The sequence below is a fragment of the Lutjanus erythropterus genome, chromosome 9 (assembly GCF_056507025.1).
Source record: "Lutjanus erythropterus isolate fLutEry1 chromosome 9, fLutEry1.hap2, whole genome shotgun sequence".
Classification (NCBI taxonomy): domain Eukaryota; kingdom Metazoa; phylum Chordata; class Actinopteri; order Lutjaniformes; family Lutjanidae; genus Lutjanus; species Lutjanus erythropterus.
Window position 1 is genome coordinate 21169456 of NC_139325.1, and position 22438 is coordinate 21191893.

General features: G+C 39.5%; 1 protein-coding gene across 1 annotated transcript; it reads left to right on the forward strand.

The window, feature by feature from the left end:
* Positions 1–614: 614 nt before the first annotated feature.
* On the forward strand, positions 615–21566 carry ankrd28b (ankyrin repeat domain 28b). The gene is made up of 28 exons (XM_084726512.1): positions 615–842; positions 5831–5914; positions 6468–6546; positions 7532–7602; positions 7707–7907; positions 9319–9406; positions 9627–9769; positions 9991–10203; positions 10885–10963; positions 11077–11191; positions 11364–11446; positions 12070–12133; positions 12260–12328; positions 12427–12567; positions 12743–12854; positions 12960–12986; positions 14305–14379; positions 14468–14669; positions 14883–14970; positions 15059–15176; positions 16032–16251; positions 16569–16656; positions 16749–16832; positions 18605–18750; positions 18855–18937; positions 19082–19164; positions 19326–19417; positions 19953–21566. Exons 1-28 carry the CDS (start codon positions 816–818, stop codon positions 20234–20236), a joined length of 3159 nt encoding a protein of 1052 aa, XP_084582638.1. The 5' UTR covers positions 615–815; the 3' UTR covers positions 20237–21566.
* Positions 21567–22438: the final 872 nt, after the last annotated feature.

Consider the following 22438-nt stretch of genomic DNA (forward strand, 5'->3'; position numbering starts at 1 on the left):
GTGTAAAAGTTTGTATCTTTAAGATTATTATTTCCTAGTCTGGCATCATCTGCATAAAACTGCAAAACGTATTTACTGATTTCCACGGGGCTACTAATTATTTAGGATAGGTTTGTGTCGGTGTTACGGTTACCTACTTGGAGAAGAATGAGTCAGTGACGGTCAATCCGCAGAAACTGCTGCTACTGAGCGCATACTGGTATTAATATAACAATGTGTTCGCACTAGCTGTACTAGAGTGGCTCTGCGGCCATTGGTAGCATGGTTTTAGTTTTTTGTGAAACTTCAGGATGAGTCACGTTGCGTAAATAGAATAATGAGCAGCTGTTTGCGTAAAACCGACCAAACGCTAACCCACCACCGCTCGATATATTTATCCAAAAGACCTCAGTTATATAATGTCAATTAATTGCATACTGGATAAATACTTAAAATCGTTGGTTACAAACTATCTGTGTATTTTAATTATAGTACGAGACAGCAATGCAATATTCAACACAGTGCGTCTGCCACAGAGCGCTGTCAGCAAAAACCAATCACTAACGTCCTTGGTAGGACGTACAGTGTGTTTGGCCAATTGAATCACATCTTTTTGGGAGGCGAAGTATGGTGGCGGCAATGTTATGGAGTTTCCGCTACTCCTCTGCTTCTTCCATGCCATCAGGTTAGGAAGCTAGCAAGACAGCTAAGCTAGCGTCACGCAAGGCCTCCAGCAGCAGACCAGCGGGAGAGCTACCAAGATCAAACACTGCTGTTCGCAAGGAGACAAATACACATTTATGAATCTGCATGAGAACAATTAAAATCCCAGAAATATGGTGGTTCTCAAAATTCGAGACCAGGTAAGTGATCGCTGTGCCAAAAGCGGACCTAAGTTGAAGCTACTGTTGTCTGGCTAATGTTAGCTAGCTTAGGTTAGCTTTCCCAATTTTAACATTCGCCAGGGGAATGTAATTCGAGTTTCTCCAGCTATTCTCCGAAACGGAAGCATTTCCTTACGCGTTTCTCAACGCGTTTCGAGGCTATATGTCAAATGATAACTAAACAAGTGAAGGTTATATGTATTACTGCTGGGTAAATCACATTTGGAGTCCTGTTTTTGGCGATAATAAGAGCATCACATTTACATTGGGACACATGCTCAAGCGGTTGTTGAGTTGTAGCCAGCTAATGATACTGTGTTTATTCCCAGCAATTAGCCAGAGCCTCCGGGAAATGCTACAAGCTACTCAGTACGGAACTGACTAGTTAGTATGTTGTGACTAAACAACATATTACTGGGCTTGAGTTGACGATTCCAGTTGATTGTATGATATAATAATACTGACAAAAATCGATGTAATATATCGTTAGTGTGAGATGATTAGCGTAACCAAAGCGATCTGTTGATTGTGACGTTACTGTGACAACTGGACGTTTGTGACATGTTAATGTTAGCTACCTCAGCTGCTGAGGTTTTACGGTAGCTTTAAGACTGGGTATCATGTAGTTGAACACATAAATAATGATGTAGCTTTTATGCACCAGTTCACCCTACATAAATGTTTAATTTCGTTTGAATACTACTGTTGTGTTGTGAAAGTGGGGATCTACCAGAGGGCTTTGTGCCCCGTTCAGTTTCTTGATTTTCTCCATGTTTATTTTCTAAAGTAGGCTCATAATACTGTTATTGTAAAGTTTTGTTCTTGATCAAAAGCATTAGGTGTTTTCCCCCTTGTAGTAGGGCTGGGCGATACGGCTTATGAATAATACCTTAATATTTTTAAGCTGTGCCATGATATACTATATAAATTGATATACACATTTTCTTTGAAATAACATAAAATAAAATTTCAAATAATGCAAATATATGATTGCCCTGTAGAATATGATGCATTGCTGTAGGTGAAGCTACCAAATATTGTATTAATTCGTGGAAATTAACAACCTTAAACATATGCACCAGTAAAATGCAACATACACATTAATACAACAGTAATAATAATCCCAAAACAACATAAATAATAGCAAAACACTGGCAGTAGAGTTGGGTGATAAGGACAAAATCAAATGTCACAATATTTCGGACCAAATATCTTGATCGATATTGTGATGATATTGCAGAGATTGTTATTGGTGCTGTCACAAAATATCAACACTATGAGAGTTTTAATAAATAATTATCAGTAATGGTGACATAATGACTAAGTGGGCGACAGCCACTAGATAGAACAGCTAAAACCGTCTCTTAAGTTCAGGAAATAACATCACTTTACTGTAATGCAGCCTTTAAAACCAGGAAAAGCCAATGCTTATTTCATAGCATGGTATAATGATATCCAAGATCCTAGACAATATCCAGTCTCAATGTAACAATATGGTTATAATATTGATACATTGCCCAGCTCTACATTGTAGATCCTGAAAGTGAACTATTAGCTATTTAAGAAGCACTTATTTCCCAAAATATATTTATTGGTGCTATGTGAATCATATACATGCATGTAAACTGCTGTGTAATGCTTAGGATAAATATATGATGTGACTGAATGTGACAGTATCAGACATGAGCTCTATTTATATAAAACACTTGCCACCTACTTGTAAAACTGAGAATAGCTTACTGTTATCATTTTAGCGCTATGTGTTTTGGTCATGCCTGCTATTCTTGTAACATATGTACTTGCATGTGTGCATTTCATTCTGTGTGTGCTTGAATGATCGTGTACCTGGCCTCATGTGAGCCGATGGAGTTGCCAAAGAGCTGTCTCCATGGTGATGGTATTAACTAGGCTGGCTTGTATGAGGAGAGGAGGTGCACAGTCTTGCAGCCAGAGAAGCATAGAAAATCTCTTACACCAGTCGTGCAGGACTGGAGAACTGAAAACAACAAAATGCAGATTTGTCCTTCCTTTTCACTGAAATGGTGTAAACGAAAATGTGTAAGGAGCACAAGTGCCTGCTTGTTACCCTGAATTTATCCCCAGCAGCTCCAATCATGGTTGTCCCCTGCAGATATTCATGGGCATTATAATTACTGAAAGAGAGGATTGTGCAATGTTTTTGAAAAGTGACTGTAAGCTACTTTGTCCCTTGATGGTCTTTGTCTTGCTTATTCAAAATACTTATTGAGCATCAATCTGACTGCTGAAATGCATCATGTGGCTCAAATTTGTGGGAAGGAATAGCTTATCTTATTTGTTGTTTTGATACATGTTACAGGGAATGATCTTGCTATCATGTATACCTTATTATCTGTAGCAAATTGTTCATATATTTTTTTTCTTTAAAAAACAGTAGTGCCTACAATGTTTGACTGTTGGATTTGTTAAATCCAGAGTTTTGTTGCACACAGGTCATACAGTATAAGCTATTTCTGTCAACTAAAGGTGAAAGTGTATTGCTCATCATTTATAAAGCTTAGATAACTATTTGAATGACACTGATAACAATGTGAAACATATTGGGAAGCAGGATGGCTTATTCTTATTGATATGTTTTGTAAAGCATGTGGCTCAGTCTCTGCCATATCTTTTGCACATGTAGTCTTATAAGCTACATGGCTGCGCATTAGCTAATTAGCTAGCTGGAAAGCCTGGTGGGTTAAATGAGGGATGAAGTCTTAATGAACAAATGTGCTCTGCATGATACATCATTCTGACTGTATGCACTTTATGCAGAAAGATAGGCTGCTCACTTGGTTACTCTGCAGCTATGGCATTTATGGCAGATAAAGGCAATACAAGATAATACAATGCAAACATTACAGCAGGTGATTTTAAAACCTGCTGACTCTTTGCACTTTTTGTAAGAGGACCCCCCGCTCTTTCATCTTATGTTTTGTTTTGGATACATTGGCGCACATCGCCCATTCAAAGGTTATGATTGCTCACATGATAATAGCTCAGCTGACACACAGCATTTGAGTATCACCAAATTTCACAACTATTACTTGTGGGAAAAACTTTTAACTTTGGTTTGTTGCAACTGTAAGCCCATGTTAATTTGTTTTGTAAATTTGACTGAAGTCAGGGAAGAGTTAAGTTTTTGTGGAAGCCAGGAATGTTCCATCTGGGTCTTTCATGGGTAACCAGTTGCAGCCTCTGGAAGGGATCCCCTGCCCTCACTGTTCTCCCCATCCATGCCAGCCTCCTCCCACAGGCAGTGGAAAACTGCCTGATCAAAGGCTCTCTGCTGGTGTTATGGTGGATCAGATAGGGGAGTGCAGCAGTGTTTGGCTGGCAAACCTGATACATGAATGTCTATTTAGCACACTTAATTATGCAGTTTGTGACTGTTGATAGGTGTGTTAACCACATCATTTGGATAAGTCAGAGACGTAAACTAGTTAATGACAAAAAAATCACAAGTAAACATTTGACAAACTGTATTGTAGAATAAAAACGAGCACGGGCGTAGTGACAGTCCGCTGGCTGGTTGGTGCTTTTTGTCAGATTAGGCTTTCTGACATGAATGAGAAAGTGGTTATGCTAAATTGACTGCCTTTGCAATTCAAACCTGTCATTTATGGTTTGGCAAAATCATGTTTTACCAACAAGTGAGTGATTTATATTAGCTGGTTGTCAGAAGTAGAAATGTTTGCAGTTGCTGCCTGATATTGAAGTTATCACTTGAGGTTGTCATAATGCTGATATGTTGTTGTGAAGATTTGGGCAGCTACATGTTGCTCTGTCAACTTTTATGTCTTCTGTGTTGGAACACTGTGTTCTCAGTTCCAGCTCACTATTCAAAGACATTGAAATTGGGCAAAAGATGAATTTGTTTTGAGGAATTGTTGGCAAAGAGTGTCACAATGCATAACTTCAGCTGCCTCCACAAGGGTAAATATTGCATTGAATATTTTATGTTTTGAGTTACATTTCTTAAAAGCACTGGTTTTTGTTTTGTGCAAAATGGAAAAAAAGAAAGTTCACAGCCCAAGTTCACACAGCAGCACTTTGCCTGTGTATACACCCCCAAGAAGGGAGGGGCCAACTTAACTACTCTTTAAGAAGCCAGGACAGGAATGGCATGATTCATAGGACTCCGACTTTTTAAAGAACTTCTACAATTTTCACGTTTACTCCAGTTTTATTTGAGAAACTTTGACTTTTATCAACCTTGCCACCTGTTGTCATGCTGGATGTGGTCAGCTGTGGACATTGTCATTTTTCCTGTCTCTGTTGTGTGAACTTTAAAATATGTCTGGAGAAAAATGGGAAGATGGACAGGAGATCAGTCATTTGGAGCATAATGCTGGACCTGTCTTGTATTCATTCAGAGATTCATTGTGATATTTCTCTCTGTGCCATGGGATAGATGTTGTTTTGCTTGACTGCAGACTGTAAACAGTGAATGGAATTAGGAAGTGGCTGCTCAGCACTTGTATCAATCCTGACAGTCTGCTTCCATCATCCTCTACTTTGTGGAATCATCTTTTTATTAATAAATGTACATTTGAATGCCTGAACCAGCCTGCCTCTTCCTCACAACTATAGCATCTGCTATGCTTCAGTCTGTGCCTTTTTAGAGGACTTCAAAGAAGAATATTTAGGGACTTTTTATCAGATTACTGTCAACATGATTGTGTAATCTCTGAGCAAATGAGTCGCGTGTGTATTGTGGTGCTTGATGACGAGGATCCTGAAGTCTCTCTAAGGTCTAGGCCTAAGTCCTTCAAGGTCTGAATGATTGTTCTTTTCATAGATTTGGTTTATACTGTTGATGTTTGAAGTCTTAGAAGTGAGGTTTTCCACTAATAAGGTGGAGAAAGTCTAAGATAGTGTTGCATGTCAGCCAGAAAAGCCTTGAAAATGAGTTGTTTTTTGACACAGTCTCCTTTCTTTTACAGCCTGCTTTGCTGAAAGCTATTTTCAATGTGGACCCAGATGAAGTACGCTCGCTCATATTCAAAAAAGAGGATGTGAATGCACAGGTAATCCCAACAGACTCTCACTAAACTCTGCATCTGTTTCCACATATTATTTCTGTATCTTTTAAAAAAAAACATCCCCACAACACTGAATTTAAAACCTCTAATGTATCATTGTCCTTGAACGGCCTCATATAACTCTTTCAGTTGATAGTTGCACAGTGCAAAAAGCACATAGTTTCTTTTTACGGTTCCCATGGCATGATCTGGCTCTGCTTATTTTATTGCATTCCTCACCATTACTGTGCGGTGGGGGTGTTTGTTTCAAAATAAGGCTGGTTTGTACTTGCATGAGTTTCAGCGGAAGCCTTTTCAAGTTACTGGAGTTCTGTTAAACCCACTTTTTTTTTTTTTTTTTTTTTGAAGCCATGAATGGGGACTGAGTGTCTGTTAACATATAATGGTTATTTGTCTTTTTTCCGCATTGTAAATAAGCACGTAGTAATCTGTGATTTTAATGTCACGACAGACCAGGACTGTATCAGACACTGTATTAAAAATAAAGATGGTTAATATGTTTTGTTTCTACTAATGTCTTTCTGTTCACTTTTTACAGGACAATGAGAAGCGAACTCCATTGCATGCTGCTGCCTATCTTGGAGATGCAGAAATTATAGAGCTGCTGATTCTTTCAGGTATGTTTTTCAAAAGAGGATGAATGTATATAAAATACATTACATAAAACGTTCTTTGTTCTTTATGATATTTGCATCCACTTAAACCTTTAAGAAATCACGTAAAAAAAAAAAAAAGAATCACTATGCTGTACATGGAGGTCCTGACAAAGTGAGATCTCCTGGTATTGAAGGGAATGGTAAATAATTGTCAATGTTAATCTGTCTGAGAGCATAATGACATATTTCAAATGTGACACTCAGAACATTGTCATGCCTACGTAGCCAGATTGTGCATCTGCATTCAATCTTGTAAAATACCTCTGAATTTGCCTTTGCAGTCTGCTCTTGCAGTGTTTCCCATATAATTTTTTTCAGGCCTGGTGGTATGCACCAAAAAAAACCTTAACAGACAAGGTGTTTAGGATGGCATATTGAGTAGGGTTGGGGTTCAGAGGGCTACAATGTGATTATAAATCAGTTATTGATGCATCTTGATGGACGTAAATTTTTATTTTCTGTAGATGATTAATTTTTTCTAATTGTAACTTGCTACTTTTAAACCAGAGTGTTTTTGTAATGATTCATAATTTAAATATAACTTATAAATGCAGTTGCACACGGTGTGGCTTTTGTCTAGGTCCCCTCCCTTCATAGAGGCCAAAATGCTTCCATACACCAGCTTTAAAGCCAGAGGTTGCTGATCTGATTGCATCCATCTGCTGCTGTTCATGCTCAGCCATCCCCACCGAAACTCAAGAAGTAGTCTAGTTTGGAAAGTAAATCTGATGTATATATTTACTACCAATTGGTTCAGCCTCAAGGAAGTGCAGCCTAGTATTACAAGATTGTTACAGGTGTTCACAATGTTCAGAACTGGGTTTTAAATTATTATTGGCTTTTCTGCATCGATCTATAGTTTTTCAAGAGAGGATCACAATGCATCTCAGAATTTATTAATGTATGACCTTCCACACTCTAACAGCTCATGTCCTCTAACTTGTAGGTGCCAGAGTAAATGCCAAAGATAACAAGTGGCTCACTCCTCTGCACCGGGCTGTGGCCTCCTGCAGTGAGGTATGTCAGTGTTCCTCTGATTCCAGATAGCACACACAGTTTCACACCATTTCACAAATCTTAATGGCACTATACTTAAACCTACATGTGACAACCTCTTGCAGGAGGCCGTCCAGGTGTTGCTGAAACACTCTGCAGATGTGAACGCTCGAGACAAGAACTGGCAGACGCCGCTTCACATTGCTGCAGCAAATAAAGCTGTGCGCTGTGCTGAAGCCCTCGTCCCACTGCTCAGCAATGTGAATGTGTCAGACAGAGCAGGCCGGACTGCGCTGCACCATGCAGCCTTCAGCGGGCATCTGGAGGTAATATTAAGCCCAAAGTATTGTTTGATTCAGCTATGTGCTGTACTCATAAGAAGTGCTTTAAATGTCTTAAGTATTGATTTAGTTGTACTGTAACAGATAGAAATAGCAGTAGCTTCGAGTATCTATTGATATAAGAAACAAAATATGTACTAACTTTAAGGGGCAGTGCTGTACAGTCTGTCTTTTTTATGTTTGAAAAGTATAACCTCTTTAGTACTACTCATATTGAGAGGTATTCTCTTTAGAGAACATGTACCACATACACAAAGGTTTTGTTAGCAAACCATCGCACCAGGCTGTTACCTGGCTTTTAGTATAAGCTCCTCATCTTCTCCTCCTACTGAGAGGAAGTATTGAAACTTCCCTCATAAATGTCCAAACACAGTGAGCATTGTAACATGTAATGTAGCAATACAGAGCAACTTAACAATGGTTATGTTTTTGACTGTTTTAAGAAGTGTGAGGTGAAACAATATTTTATATTTTAACAACAAATTATAATAAGGTTTTGTACTTACAGCATTTGGCATATGCTGTGGCCTGTGCTTACATTCTGTTTCAGACAAATAACTAAGCTGAGCTTCTGTGGTATTGGTGTATAGAGTTTTGATGGGGTGATAAAAAATCAACACTCTGTTTTGGGAGCCAGTTGCACAAATCCAAACACCGAGACAAACTGAAGTGGGAGAAGCTGCAGCTCAACAAACAATAAAGCTGCTTTCCAAAGAACCTGTCAAAGCTTGTTTAGAATTAACATGTTTTCATTTTTTTTCCCACATGGATGAAGTCAGATACAGCAGGCTGTCAGTCATAAATTCTGGTCACACACTCCAGGATGCTAGGTGCACAGTTGGCGCTTGTCCAACCATGTGCTTATATGCAAACGAATATTGACAATGATATACTCGTATGCAAATGATCCTAAAAAAGGAAGTGTCTTGTCTAATGAATTGTTTATGCAAATCAAGTGCATAAAAGCTGTTCAGACGACCTACTCAGACATCACGCAACAAATACTGAGGTGAAGACATGCAGTTGTAGCCTACATTTAACTTGATAACAACTTATTGATTGACTCTAGCATGCAATAGGTACACTGTGGAAATTGACAGTTTCTTATTCAGTGTCCCATTGATGTACCTGTATTGAGACGCAAAAGATCAAAAATTTCAACCCACCTTTTGCTCAGAAATTTAAAAAACTTTCTAGTCTTGTGGAGGCTCATCTAATTCATTCAAGTAAACAGAGTCAGTGTATTGTGCCTTGTATTAAGGCATTAAATCCATGTATACACATTGGTTATTTGAGGTGCCACAATGACTGAAAGGCAACATACTTAGTAGTGTTGAGGTTGCGGCATCTTTTTGCATATTTCCTGATTGTTCTTTTTTTCTGTATCTACTGTTAGATGGTGAGGCTCCTGCTCTCTAGAGGAGCAAACATCAATGCCTTTGACAAGAGGGACCGCCGTGCAATCCACTGGGCAGCTTACATGGGTAATGAATCAGCCTCGCAGACTTTTCACATTATTCCTTTTCTATCTAACTTGAGGCATTTTTTTTAACTTGTGGTCAATTAAAGTGTCCAGGATTATTTTTTAAAGGCACTGAAAATTAAATGTTAAAATGAGTAATCACGATCCGATACAACCAAATGAAATAGTTGATATTTTGATAGCATATTTGTGTAATTAAATCATTCTCTTTTTGTCTGCAGGACACATAGAAGTGGTGAAGCTGCTGGCATCTCATGGAGCCGAGGTGGCCTGCAAAGATAAGAAATCTTACACCCCCCTACATGCAGCAGCCTCCAGTGGAATGATCAGTGTTGTCAAATACCTCCTGGACCTGGGGGTGGATGTAAGTTCCACCCACAAGCTTATTGTCCTCACACTCTAGACACTGCTACATCTTATGGAGAGAAGACACATAAACCTGTCCTGATGCACTGCATATGTTTTGGATAAGGTCTCCATAGATTTTTATATTGTGTGTTAAAGAGTGACGGTATAATACCACTTTGTCTTGATGGTGAAAACAGCGGTGTCATGACTTCTCCCTGTTCATCTTGTCATCTTTAGATCAATGAGCCCAATGCGTACGGCAACACGCCACTCCATGTGGCCTGCTACAACGGGCAGGACGTGGTGGTGAACGAGCTCATTGAGTGTGGAGCAAATGTCAACCAGGTAAACGAGAAGGGCTTTGCACCACTCCATTTTACCGCCGCCTCACGCCACGGGGCACTCTGTCTGGAGCTACTAGTGTGCAACGGGGCTGATGTCAACATCAAGGTGAGTAAAAACCAGAATGTCTCCTCTTGTTTTTTTTAACTCAGCTTACTTGGAAAAAAGATTACTCGTTGTGATTTGGGAAAGATGTTATGTAATAACTGGCACTCCTTTCTCAGATACAGTTACGTCCCATTAACATCACACCAGTACTATTAACTGTCAAAACAAAAACTTATTTTTTGTGGTCAAGAGTCAGTGTTTAAACAGTCACACTTGTTGAGATAAAAAAAAACTTACAATAAGATGAATTACTGGACTCAAAATGAGTTTGTTCAGGGTGCTTTTTGGATAGTACACAAAATTCACAGCACGTTTTCGGCATCAAGCCTTCGTCAGGGAGTTTTTCTGACTCCTTGTGGGAAGTTTGTTTGCTTAAAGGTCTTCTATGACCATGCCATGACAATAAAGGCATTTTAATTGTTTTAAAAGAGAGTGCCTTGGAGCTTTTTGTGATTTTTGTTGTCACACTTGTTGCTTGTGTGTAACTCCAAATGTTTGTGTTATTAATGAAATAGAGGTAAAACATCATTATGCCTTTATTTATCTACAGTTGATAGATTTCAGAAATGCAGTTTGGTAACTTTTTGTAGTCTTTTTTAGCCTGTTGTTTGGGGCATACACTATGTAGCTGAAAGCCATAGATCTGCATTGTGACACCACCATGTTTTTGTTTCACTCCAGAGTAAAGATGGTAAGACTCCCCTCCACATGACAGCCATCCACGGGAGATTTTCTAGGTCTCAGGCAATCATTGAGAATGGTGAGCTCCTCTAAAATTTCAGCTTAGCTGACTCTATTTCTTATGCTGGACTGTAAAACCCTAAACTGCTTGTCAATGTAATACCAACTAAGTGCTTAGTTTGTTTTCTGAAGGTGCTGAGATTGACTGTGAAGATAAGAACGGAAATACACCACTGCACATTGCAGCTCGATACGGACACGAGCTGCTCATCAACACCCTCATCACTAACAGAGCTGACACAGCTAAGTAAGTGAGCCTTCCTGTCCTTTTTCAGCAACTGCTCCAACTTAACACATCGTGGAGGAGCTGAATGTTTAATGCAGTGTCTGTTATGTAACTGATACCAATTATTCTGTGCTATTAATAGTGATAACTACCCTTAGTTCTGGGTAAATCAACATGATTGTGTCTTTTTCAGACGAGGGGTTCACGGTATGTTCCCGTTACATTTGGCTGCTCTCAGTGGATTCTCTGACTGCTGCCGAAAGCTCCTGTCTTCAGGTGAGCAAGTACTAAATTAACTATTCACAGTATCAAATGACACAAGTTTTATATTTGGTTCAGATTCTGCAGTGTAATGAGTTAAAATTTTCAACAAGGTTCGTCACTCAGTGCATTTCCACCACCAGGGTCTAAAGTCTGATTGGTCATGCACTCATAGCATTTTATTTCGGGCACAATTTTGAAAAGTCTGGAGCTGCAAACCAGTTTGTTTTTTTGTTCATTGTGCTTTGACACATCAATATGGAGTTACACAAGAAAGCACACAACAAATGGACAAATGGACATACTGTTTATTCAGTGTCACACAAATAATCATACCTATATATGACTTAATATTGCTGTATAGTAGTGGGCAAAAATGACATGTAAAAACAGCTGCCACTTCCATAAGTGGACTAATTTTCCTTGTCTTACCAGGTCTGTAGACTGTGGTTCAAACACAGAGCTAGCTGAGGGAACTGTTTAGTTTATTGAAAAGTAGTTCCTGGGACTAAAATCTCTGGGTACTTTGGGTGGAAATGGGGCTTTTGATACCCAAAATTTTAAAACTGCACAACATCTGGTCTGTACTTCATGTACAGTATGCAGCATCTTATTCATAATCTTTCACTCTGGTGCAGGATTTGATATTGATACTCCTGATGACTTCGGAAGGACCTGTTTACATGCTGCAGCTGCTGGAGGGTGAGTACAAGACTGCTGAACAGTATGTTTATTGTTGATTCAGGTGTTAAAAAGCAGTTCATGACCTATTGAAAAAATGATTATATTTGTCAGTGCATCATCTTATAAATCTCCCTAACCCCTCAGAAACCTGGAATGTCTCAATCTTCTCCTCAACACGGGGGCAGACTTTAATAGAAAGGACAGCTTTGGCAGGTTTGTAGCATTTAATTATGGATGATTTGGAGACTTAGTGCTCTCTTAGTTTCTTGGTCAAACATGAACAGGGAACTGAGCTCTGTTTGCTTTTCCAGGACCCCTCTGCACTATGCTGCTGCCAACTGTAACTACCAGTGCCTGTTTGCTCTGGTGGGCTCTGGGGCCAGCGTCAATGACCTAGACGAGCGGGGCTGCACACCTCTCCACTATGCCGCTGCCTCTGACACAGATGGAAAGTGAGTAATAAATAGAAAGTCCAGTTTCTTAAAGGATGATGATGAATATGTGGGAGGAGGGTTGTTTTTCAGAGGTTTCATGGATATGAACTCAGTTTGGTTATGCTTTGTAACAACTGAAGACTTGAGAGACAATGCTGTTTCCTTGACTAGAGCCTCTTTGTTGTGTCTGCAGGTGCCTGGAATATTTACTGCGAAATGATGCAAATCCAGGGATCCGGGACAATCAGGGCTACAATGCTGTGCACTACGCCTCGGCGTACGGACATCGCCTCTGTCTGGAGCTGGTGAGAACTTCACTTCAGAGCACACAACACAACAAACAAAATTGCCATATTACTGTATTGTCATGATGTTAAATCCAATGCTGTCTCTACCTCTTTCTTTTACAGATTGCAAGTGAAACACCTCTAGATGTGGTGAGTTGAATTTGTACTTTTCTCCCTTGTGTATGTTTGGACTGTTTTTATGTAGGTAAAATCAATAAAACAGAGTGTGGGGCACACGCATCCAAAAACACATCTGTTGTGCTGAATCAGAAAACAAACTGAAACTGATAGCTCCCAGCGAATTTCCACTCTAAAAGAGAGCTTTGTCAGGTTTTATAAAACAATCGTCAGAAAGAAGGAACAAGCAATATATAGACATAAACACTTTGATCATTCAGACTCTGTGGATTTTTGTTCTGAGTTTTGCCTTCAGAGTAAGCCGCAATCTACACTCAACAAAAATATAAATGCAACACTTCTGTTTTTGTTCCCATTTTTTAGTTGAAGTAAAAGATCTAAGACTTCTTTTATGCACACAAAAGGTTTATTTCTGTGAAATTTTGTTCACAATTTTTTTCTAATCCCTGTTAATGAGCACTTCTCCTTTACCAAGATAATCCATCCAACTGACAGGTGTGGTATATCAAGATGCTGATTAAATAGCATCATGAATGCTTCATTTCAGACAACTTAGAGTTGGAAGGTTTCCAACCTCCTGCTACAAAAAGCACAGTGGAACACCACTCAAAATTGGAGGTCCTACTGTGAACTACTACTGTTACTGGTACCAATGTTACTGTGTCATTTATGCAAAGAGGCTGCACTGTTGAAGGGTCACTTGAGTGTGCACTAGCCCAAGAAACTCCTCAATTACAAAAACAAAAACAGTCAGCCATGTTATTTGCTTACTTTTGATATTGTGCACCTGTAAAGTTTTGAGGTCGGAAATTTCAACCGGGAAATTCTGACCTCTGACATTCTCTCGGACGTAGCATAAGCCACAGATTGGCTTGTACTCATTGCCTTTGTTTTGTTTGAGTTGGTTAGGCTTTAGGCATGAGGAGTGTGGTTAGAGTTAGGGTAAGAATGTCAGGGTAAGACGATCAGAGGTGGGGTGGGGCAGGCCAGGACTTTGCCCTCTTGGGGTAAAAATATACCTGTAGCCGAGTGTGAAAAAGCCATAGACCAGTGCCTCATAAGTCTTTTTCCAAGATCAAACTGCACATTTTAGAGTTGCACCTGTCACGTGGATGACATGCTCACAAACACAGATTTTACCAAATTTGTGAGCAAATTTTGAGATAAACATTTTTTATGTGCACAGAAGAAGTCTTAGATCTTTACCGCAGTTCATGAAAGATAGGAGCCAAAGTGTGATTATAATTTTGTTGAGTTTTTATGTCTGTTCTACCATAACTGTAGTGATTATATATTAAGCAGGTTCTAACCTGTGCTCTACTTTGTACAGCTAATGGAAACCTCAGGGACAGACATCCTGAATGACTCCGATGTCAGAGCCCCCGTCAGCCCCCTGCACCTTGCTGTGAGTAATGAGTATTATCTTTATCCTATTATCCTTATTATGGCATTATCTTCAATCTTAATATATTCCTGACGCATTAATCTTTCAGGCATACCACGGTCACCATCACGCTATGGAGGTCCTGGTGCAGTCTCTGCTGGATCTGGATGTTAGAAACAGTCAAGGGCGCACACCCTTAGACCTGGCTGCCTTTAAGGGCCATGTAGAGTGTGTGGATGTCCTAATCAACCAGGGAGCCTCCATCCTGGTCAAAGACTTCACCTTAAAGCGAACCCCCATCCATGCTGCAGGTATGGACTCAGAGCTTGTGGCTCCTGTATACAGTTAAATAGAAAAAAAAAAAGTATTTTATTCTATTTTATTTGCTGCTTTTATTTAATTGCGGTGGGAATTTGTTTGAATTTAGTTTTTCCCTTCTAATGCACTTTCTAACATGTTTTCAAAGTCACTGTATAAATAAAGTTTGTGATTATACTAATGTCATGTTTACTCTTTGCTTGCAGCTACTAATGGTCATTCAGAATGTTTGCGGTTGCTCATTGGAAATGCTGATCTTCAAAGTGCAGTAGACATTCAAGACGGGAATGGACAGTAAGTAAAATTTGTTTGTGGTTAATATTTTTTTTTGCCCACTGACGTTCTAAAGTAATTGCTGACTTTATTGTTTATTTTCTCTTAGAACCCCCCTGATGCTGTCAGTCCTGAGTGGACACACAGATTGTGTGTACTCTCTGCTAAATAAGGGAGCCAATGTAGAAGCCAAAGATAAGTGGGGCAGGACAGCCCTACATAGAGGAGTAAGGAGATCTTTCTATTCTTACATACAGTGACACATGCCATATATGCACTACTGGACAGTTTTTTTTTATACTCGTATCCTAATTTTGACTGTGATATTTTTTATAGTGATCTTTTTCCTACTGAAATATACTTTAACTAGATTTAGGTTCACCATTCACATTTTTCAGTGTGGTGATTTGTATGTTTGAGATGTTGCCAATCATGTTGTGAATATACAAATATTAGGATTGCCCCAATCTTTTCTTTTTTTTCAAGTGATTGATTGCTGATTGTGAATGAACCGCATTGGCCCCTTTTTTAACAAAGTGCTCAAAGAGTTTTTGAAATTCAGATGAACCGGAAACACTGTCATTTTTTCTCAGAGCATTTTGCTTTTGACTACTTTGTTTTTTACTGACTGCTAACTCCTCCTCCAGCTTTTTCACCAGCTGGTAGAGGCCTCAAATTATCATCAAATGCTATGCTAAAAACAAGGCTTACCTAGGCCACATTTTGGCCTTTGTTGTCTGCACAGTATTTCCATACCTGATATGTTATGATCCATTGAGGTTAGACACAATAGAAGATGAATAAATCTCTGCTTTTGTTATCTTTGCTGCCATGATTGTACCTCATTGGCCATTGCTGTGTTTTGACGCTATGCATCTGCACGGTCACCATACTGGAGAGGTCAAGATAAACTTTTGGACAAATACCATGTGTATTGTAGTGCAGTCCTGTTTATTTGTCTATGGAAGAAATAAACACCAAATCATTGGTCAGCTCTCATCAAACCATTTGGAAAGCATAATTATTCATGATATGATCAGTCAGCAGCAAAAACACTAACATCTTCTGTTCTCTGACTGCAGGCGGTTACCGGCCACGAAGAATGTGTGGAGGCCTTGCTTCAGCACAGCGCCAACTTCCTGGTGCGAGACTGTAAAGGGCGCACGCCAGTCCACCTGGCTGCAGCGTGTGGACACATTGGGGTACTGGGAGGCCTGCTGCATGCTGCCCAATCAGTGGAAACACTCCCTGTCTTAACAGACAACCAAGGCTACACCCCACTACACTGGGCCTGCTACAATGGTACAGATATGAGGGTTTGAAGACCTCTTAAAAAACGATAAATTTAGTAATGGAGATGTACATCTTACTTTAATAATGTATGCACTTACATACTGGCTAGCTGCCAGAACAATAAGAAGGAGTAAGTGTAGATTTAAGATGGCATGGGCAACTTTATTTTTAATGCTTGTTCTTGATGCAAGTCTTTCATGCAGTTTCCTTGTGCACCCAAAGGCTTAATTTTTACACGTGCTGATGAGGACAAATGCTTTAAGAGAGCCCTGACTGTGAGTACCTTGAGATGAATGGTCATGTGGTTAATGCTTTCTTTCCTGCAGGTCACGATACATGTGTGGAGGTTTTGCTGGAGCAAGAGGTTTTTCACAAGGCCGAAGGCAATTCTTTCAGCCCCCTCCACTGTGCTGTGTAAGATCTCGTGCTCTCTTCTGTTTCGATCAAGGCATGTAAGGACAGATCCTCTGACAGATTAATTAATTGTGCTCTTTTCTCTTCTGTAGGATCCATGACAACGAAGGTGCTGCTGAGATGCTGATTGACACTCTGGGCCCTGCCATTGTCAACGCCAAAGACAGTAAAAACAGGTATACACTCAGACAGCTGTAGCAATAATTGCACAGAATTTCTGTGGGCTTAAAAAGTCTAAAGTCCAATGGTCTGAATTTTTAGGCGTTATAAAGTCTTAAAATGTCACTGTAGTGTAATTGACTTCAGACTCACTTTTAAATGGGATTAAATTGATTTGATCACACTGTAACAAAACTACAAAACAAAACCAACCAGTAAAAACTAATGCAAACTGTGCACTTTTTCAAATTCCAAACACAATAAAGTAAATTCTTCAAGTAAAATCTCTCCTAAATGTACAACTTCTGCGATTTCTGACAATCGTTCAGATGTGAGATATTTTAGTTCAGTCTTGAACTTCTAGCTAAATCACTTTGTTACAGTTACATTAGCCTAATGAGCTAACTGACAGAGATCAACTGTGTGTAATAAAGTAGACACCTGACAGTAAAAAAAAACAGACAGATAAGAGAAACTACATTTAAAAACATAAAGATTCAGTGAGAAGATACAGAAGTACTGAGAGCTGCACATAAAGAGACTTTTCAAACCATCTGTCTCTCTGCTCTCCTGCACACACGAGCTCAGTGTCACAACATTCACTTGTTGGAGGGGGACAGAGAGGAGGCTCGCCCCCGTTGGGCTGTGGTTAGTGCAATTTGACTGCAGCCCACTTGGAGGCGAGACGGGCTCACGGTTCATGTCAGGCATGACTTGCCACGATATAAGCGGCCATGAAATTGCAACTCAGGGGCAACACGGTTTGACATGGCCAAAAATGTCAGTACAAAGGCACAGTGTCTGCAATTGACTCAGACAATTCACAATTCACTCACCCTGTAAACAGCGCGGTCAGCTTCTACATGATGCTGCTGCTCACAGGTTTACGAGCAAACATGAAGATAAATCCACTTTTTAATCCAAAAAGTTTAAAAAACTTATAACTTATCTGGCCAGTCAGCACATCCATATTTGTTTTGTGAATCACTGCTGCAGAGGGACTGAGAGACAGGAGTAAAAATAAATCTGGCCTGTCCACAGCTCCATGATTTCCTCATTGTTGCTACAGAAGGTTGAAGCAGGACTGAAGATGAATTCTCTTTTTAATCACAAAAGTTTGAAACAAACACTCTGAGCTCCTCTCCTGCTAGTAAAGTAGCCGGCATCACAGCGGCTCTCTTTGTTTTTTTTGCTCCAGAAGCGCCAATCAGCAGAGCTCCCTGGGTCTGAGCAGCTGTCGGCGCCGCTTGGTCCTTTCGGCACTCAGCAAACCTCCGCGATACATGTGATTGAACACAACTGAAGGCGAACTGAGCATGTTGCTCATTAGGCTCTCTTCTCTTTATTATAATGCCGTTTTAAAGCGACTTTACCTGCAGTAGTTTCTGTCATTGACTCATGGTCTCATCAAGGGAACGTGCATGCACAGCTGCACTAGTAGGAGGAGTCCCCCAGGTCCTAAGAGATCTGTTATTGGTTCAAGTCTACCGTCACGGGGCAGATTCTCTAAATGCTGAAAACGGAGCCACAGAGGAGCAGCAGAAGTCTAGTTCTCACTCAGAACACCTGATTTACAATATCCTGAAAGGTTTTAATGGATTTTTTTCTCAATTATACCAAAACAGTGTTGCCTACTGGAGCTTTAACTCCTAACTGGTTTTAGCTCATACTTGGTTAGCATCACTGGCCATTTCTGCACTGAAAGGAGATGAATATTTATCAAATGTTTTGTTGTTGTTTTATTTGTTGAGGAGAAGATTGAGATTTACTTTTTCTGTTATTTTTGCAGGACCCCGCTACATGCAGCAGCCTTCACCGACCATGTCGAGTGTCTCCAGCTGCTGCTGAGCCACAATGCTCAGGTCAACAGTGTCGATGCCGCAGGGAAGACCCCACTCATGATGGCAGCTGAAAATGGACAGACCAATGCTGTTGGTATGAATGATCCTCTACTTAAACCACCATCACTGAGGGATGTAATAATGAGAGCTCTACTGAATTAAATTTGTTTTTCCGTGTTTCACCGTCTCACTGTTCAGAACTGTTGGTAAGCAGTGCGAAAGCAGATCTCACTCTGCAGGATGCTGTGAAGAACACTGCACTTCATCTTGCCTGCAGTAAGGTTTGTATCACCAAAAGGTGGCGCTGTTCTTACATGCTACAGCCGCAAATATACAGTATGTTCTTGAGAGAATATGTTAAAATTCTATAATGTTTATTTACAGGTTGTTTTGAATACTCATCGTACTGTAACTGTTTTCTACAGGGACACGAAACCAGTGCCTTGTTGATATTGGAGAAGATTACAGACCGAAACCTCATAAATGCCACTAACGCCGCCTTACAGACGTATGTATCACTTGGATTACATTAGTGTCAAGTCTGGAGTGAATGAATGGAGTGCTAGCGTTGGTGGATTACTGTGGAGATTTGAATTATTAATGTAGAGACAATTTGTAAAATATTGACTTGCCTGTCAGTGCATCCATGTTTTCATCTTTCTTTTTTAGGCCTCTCCATGTGGCTGCAAGAAATGGTTTAACTGTGGTGGTGCAAGAGCTGCTTGCAAAGGGAGCCAGCGTACTTGCAGTTGATGAAAACGGTAAATTCACAGTATTATTTTTCTTTTATATGTACTTTTTAAATACTATTTGCCACGATAATTTTGGAAACATGCAGAATAAGCTGAGGAAGTAAATCAGAATTTGATTGGGTTAATTAATTAACCAGTTAATTATCAAATACTTGGGTCAGGTGGAAATTCTGATCTTTCAGATCAGCTAAATGAGAAATTCTTATGATTTTAAGTAAAGTAAATGAGATAACATTCAGTCAACTATTTTTATATTCAATTATAGGACTGCAACTATCGATTGTTTTCATCATTGATTGTTCTGTTGATCATTTTCTTGATTAATCAGTTAGTTGTTTTAAATGATTTTAAAGACATTTGTCACTATTTTAATTTTGATTGACCAAACTATTAATCAGACAATGGCTGGCAGATTAACCTATAATGAAAATTGTTAGTTGTAGTGCTACTGCACAAGTACATTGTTTGTCTTGTTAACCATTGCGTAATTGTTTAACAGATGTAATACCACTGCTTACGTAATACTGCACTGTCACTGTTACAGGTTACACACCCGCCTTGGCTTGTGCCCCCAACAAAGATGTGGCAGACTGCCTCGCCCTCATCCTGGCCACCATGATGCCTGTGTCCCCCTGCACCCCGGCACCCACCATCCCTTTCAGTGCCATTAACCACTACACCACCAGCCCCTCCAAGAGCGTCACCTTCGACAGCCTGCCTGTGCTGCGTGGCGAACACAGCTCCTACTGCAGCTTCAACAACATTAGCCATCACGACGGCTTCTACAAGGACGAGGAGCTCAATGACTCGGATTCAGAGACGTACTGAGAGATATGAGGAGGCGATAAATGCATAAACACACACACTGTGTCTTAAAAATCACCCACCGCCAGCTTGGGAGGGCAGAAGAAGAGAAAAGCCCCCTGCAGGAGCCTTAAGAGCCCCCCCTACACCCACCACCAGAGAGCAAGAGAGGGAGGAGGTGAAGCAGGCTGGCCCACACTCATCCCGACCTCATCCAGCACCAGGTGTCCTTCAGCTGATACTGAACCTCAGTAACCGCTGCTTTACCAACACTGACTTCTCGAGTGCTAAAAACTGTAGTTGTTGGGCAGACAGCGACTTTTGTGCAGCAATAAGATGCTGAAGAGGGATGGTAGCACTTCACAGAGAGCTAAACCGACAGGGACCAAAAGACATGGATGCATTTTAACCCAGTTTTAACTGTGTACGTGAGATCTGATGAGAATTTTTTGGGTTTATTGGTTAGCAGGGGGGGTGGGAAGGAGCCAGTTTTCATTTTTGAAATTTCTTGAGTTAAGAGCGAGTCGATATCCGCACACTACATCCGTCAGAATGCACTTGTCCTTCAAGTCTGTAGTCATACAGGGGGAAAATCATTTATTTTTTGAGATCAAAATTTTAATATACCCATGTTCATGTCTTAAACTCCTTATCCTGTAGAAAAAAATACAGATTTACTGACCTGAGTAATTAAAAAAAAAAAACATTTGATATGTGCACCAGGTTATTTTTAAGTTGATCTACCTTACCTTTGTATATTGACCTGTCCATTGCGGTTTAGTCTTTCGAGAATAAATTATTTGTGTACTTTCGGTTCCTATTTATGTGTTCATTTTGTGCCTTCATTAGTTACTGAGAAAAGATGGGTTTGTAGAGGCAGCTGCGCACTAGGTAAGTAATGAGACATTTCTAAGAAGCACTGATCCAGTATTGAGGTATCTGAGGCTCAGCTTTGTGAGAAGAAACACTGTAAACCAATGACATGATGACAAGCGTTTGATTTTCTTCTGTTTGAATGATATTTTCTGCTCTTATATTAGTCAGTGTTTGTTGACAGGTTTTGCTTGCTTTAACTTCAAAAAAAGAAACCACTTGATCCTACCATGATTCAAAGCTTTTTCCATTTTTCTGTCTGTTGAATCATTTTAACTGGAAATATGTAAAATACATTTGCTAGCTTCATTTAGAACGGAAAAGATTTCTTTTTCTTTTCGTTGCTTTTTCTTGAAGAGGGATGAAACTAGCGTGTATATAGAAATTATGACTGTGAATTCAATGCTCCAGTGAGTTCTTTCAGTACTGAGATTGCTGTATATTTTATGAGTAATAAAGAAATGAGTTATTTAATAATGAACATGAGTCTTTTTGTGGAGTATTGCCTTTAATTCTGTTAAATACATGACACATTTGAAGCAGTTTCACTGACATAGCTGCTGCAGTTTCAGGATCGTGGTGTTGTGCATGCTGGCTCACTGACACTGCCATTGTTTACTGAGACATTTGAATAGAACAGATCCATCGTTAATGTTATTACTGAAGTAACACCTGCTTTTCCTGCTCTGACAGTCTAAATGTCTGCTGTGAAAAGAGCCATCAAACAGAATTAACATGATGCTCATTTTCACTTACATATGTTAATGTGATTTTATTCCATTATTATGTTTTTGGGGACATCTTATCATGATGGTACCTTGACTACTGATATTTATGAATTTTATATTTTCCTTAGTTATTTGTATGATCCATGATAATCTCTCAATGTTTGATTACAAGTATCTGTTTTGTCTACACTATTTTCTGCGTGCAACCTTGACCAGGCAACTCCCATAATGTAATTACACATTTAAAATGCATATCAACTGAGACAGGTTGAAATCTTAAGTGTGGTAGCAGAATTAATGTCAGCATTACACAATAAATAATAGGGATTCAGCACATTTTTTATAAAATCCATAAAAATGAATTTCGCTTTCTGACTTTAAATTGATGTATAAACGTAATGTGTTGAGTGTTTTTTTTTTTTTATTTTACCAACAAGCCTTTACAGCACGTTCACAACACCTTGTGAATGACACTCAGGTCTACAATAATAAAGATGCCAGGGAGACTATTGGCTGTAATAGAAAAGATACAAAATAAAAATCTAAATAAATATCTTGTAAAGCTTATAATGATTACACGTTTTTACAGCTTTTTGTATGTACATTAAAATATAGAATAAATGTA

Bases quoted from the DNA above. Each gene is read 5' to 3' on its own strand.
- ankrd28b (XM_084726512.1), top strand. From the start codon at position 816: ATGGTGGTTCTCAAAATTCGAGACCAG. The intron at 10,204-10,884 runs GTGAGTAAAAAC...GTTTCACTCCAG, and splicing joins GGGCTGATGTCAACATCAAG to AGTAAAGATGGTAAGACTCC. The intron at 11,447-12,069 runs GTGAGCAAGTAC...ACTCTGGTGCAG, and splicing joins CCGAAAGCTCCTGTCTTCAG to GATTTGATATTGATACTCCT.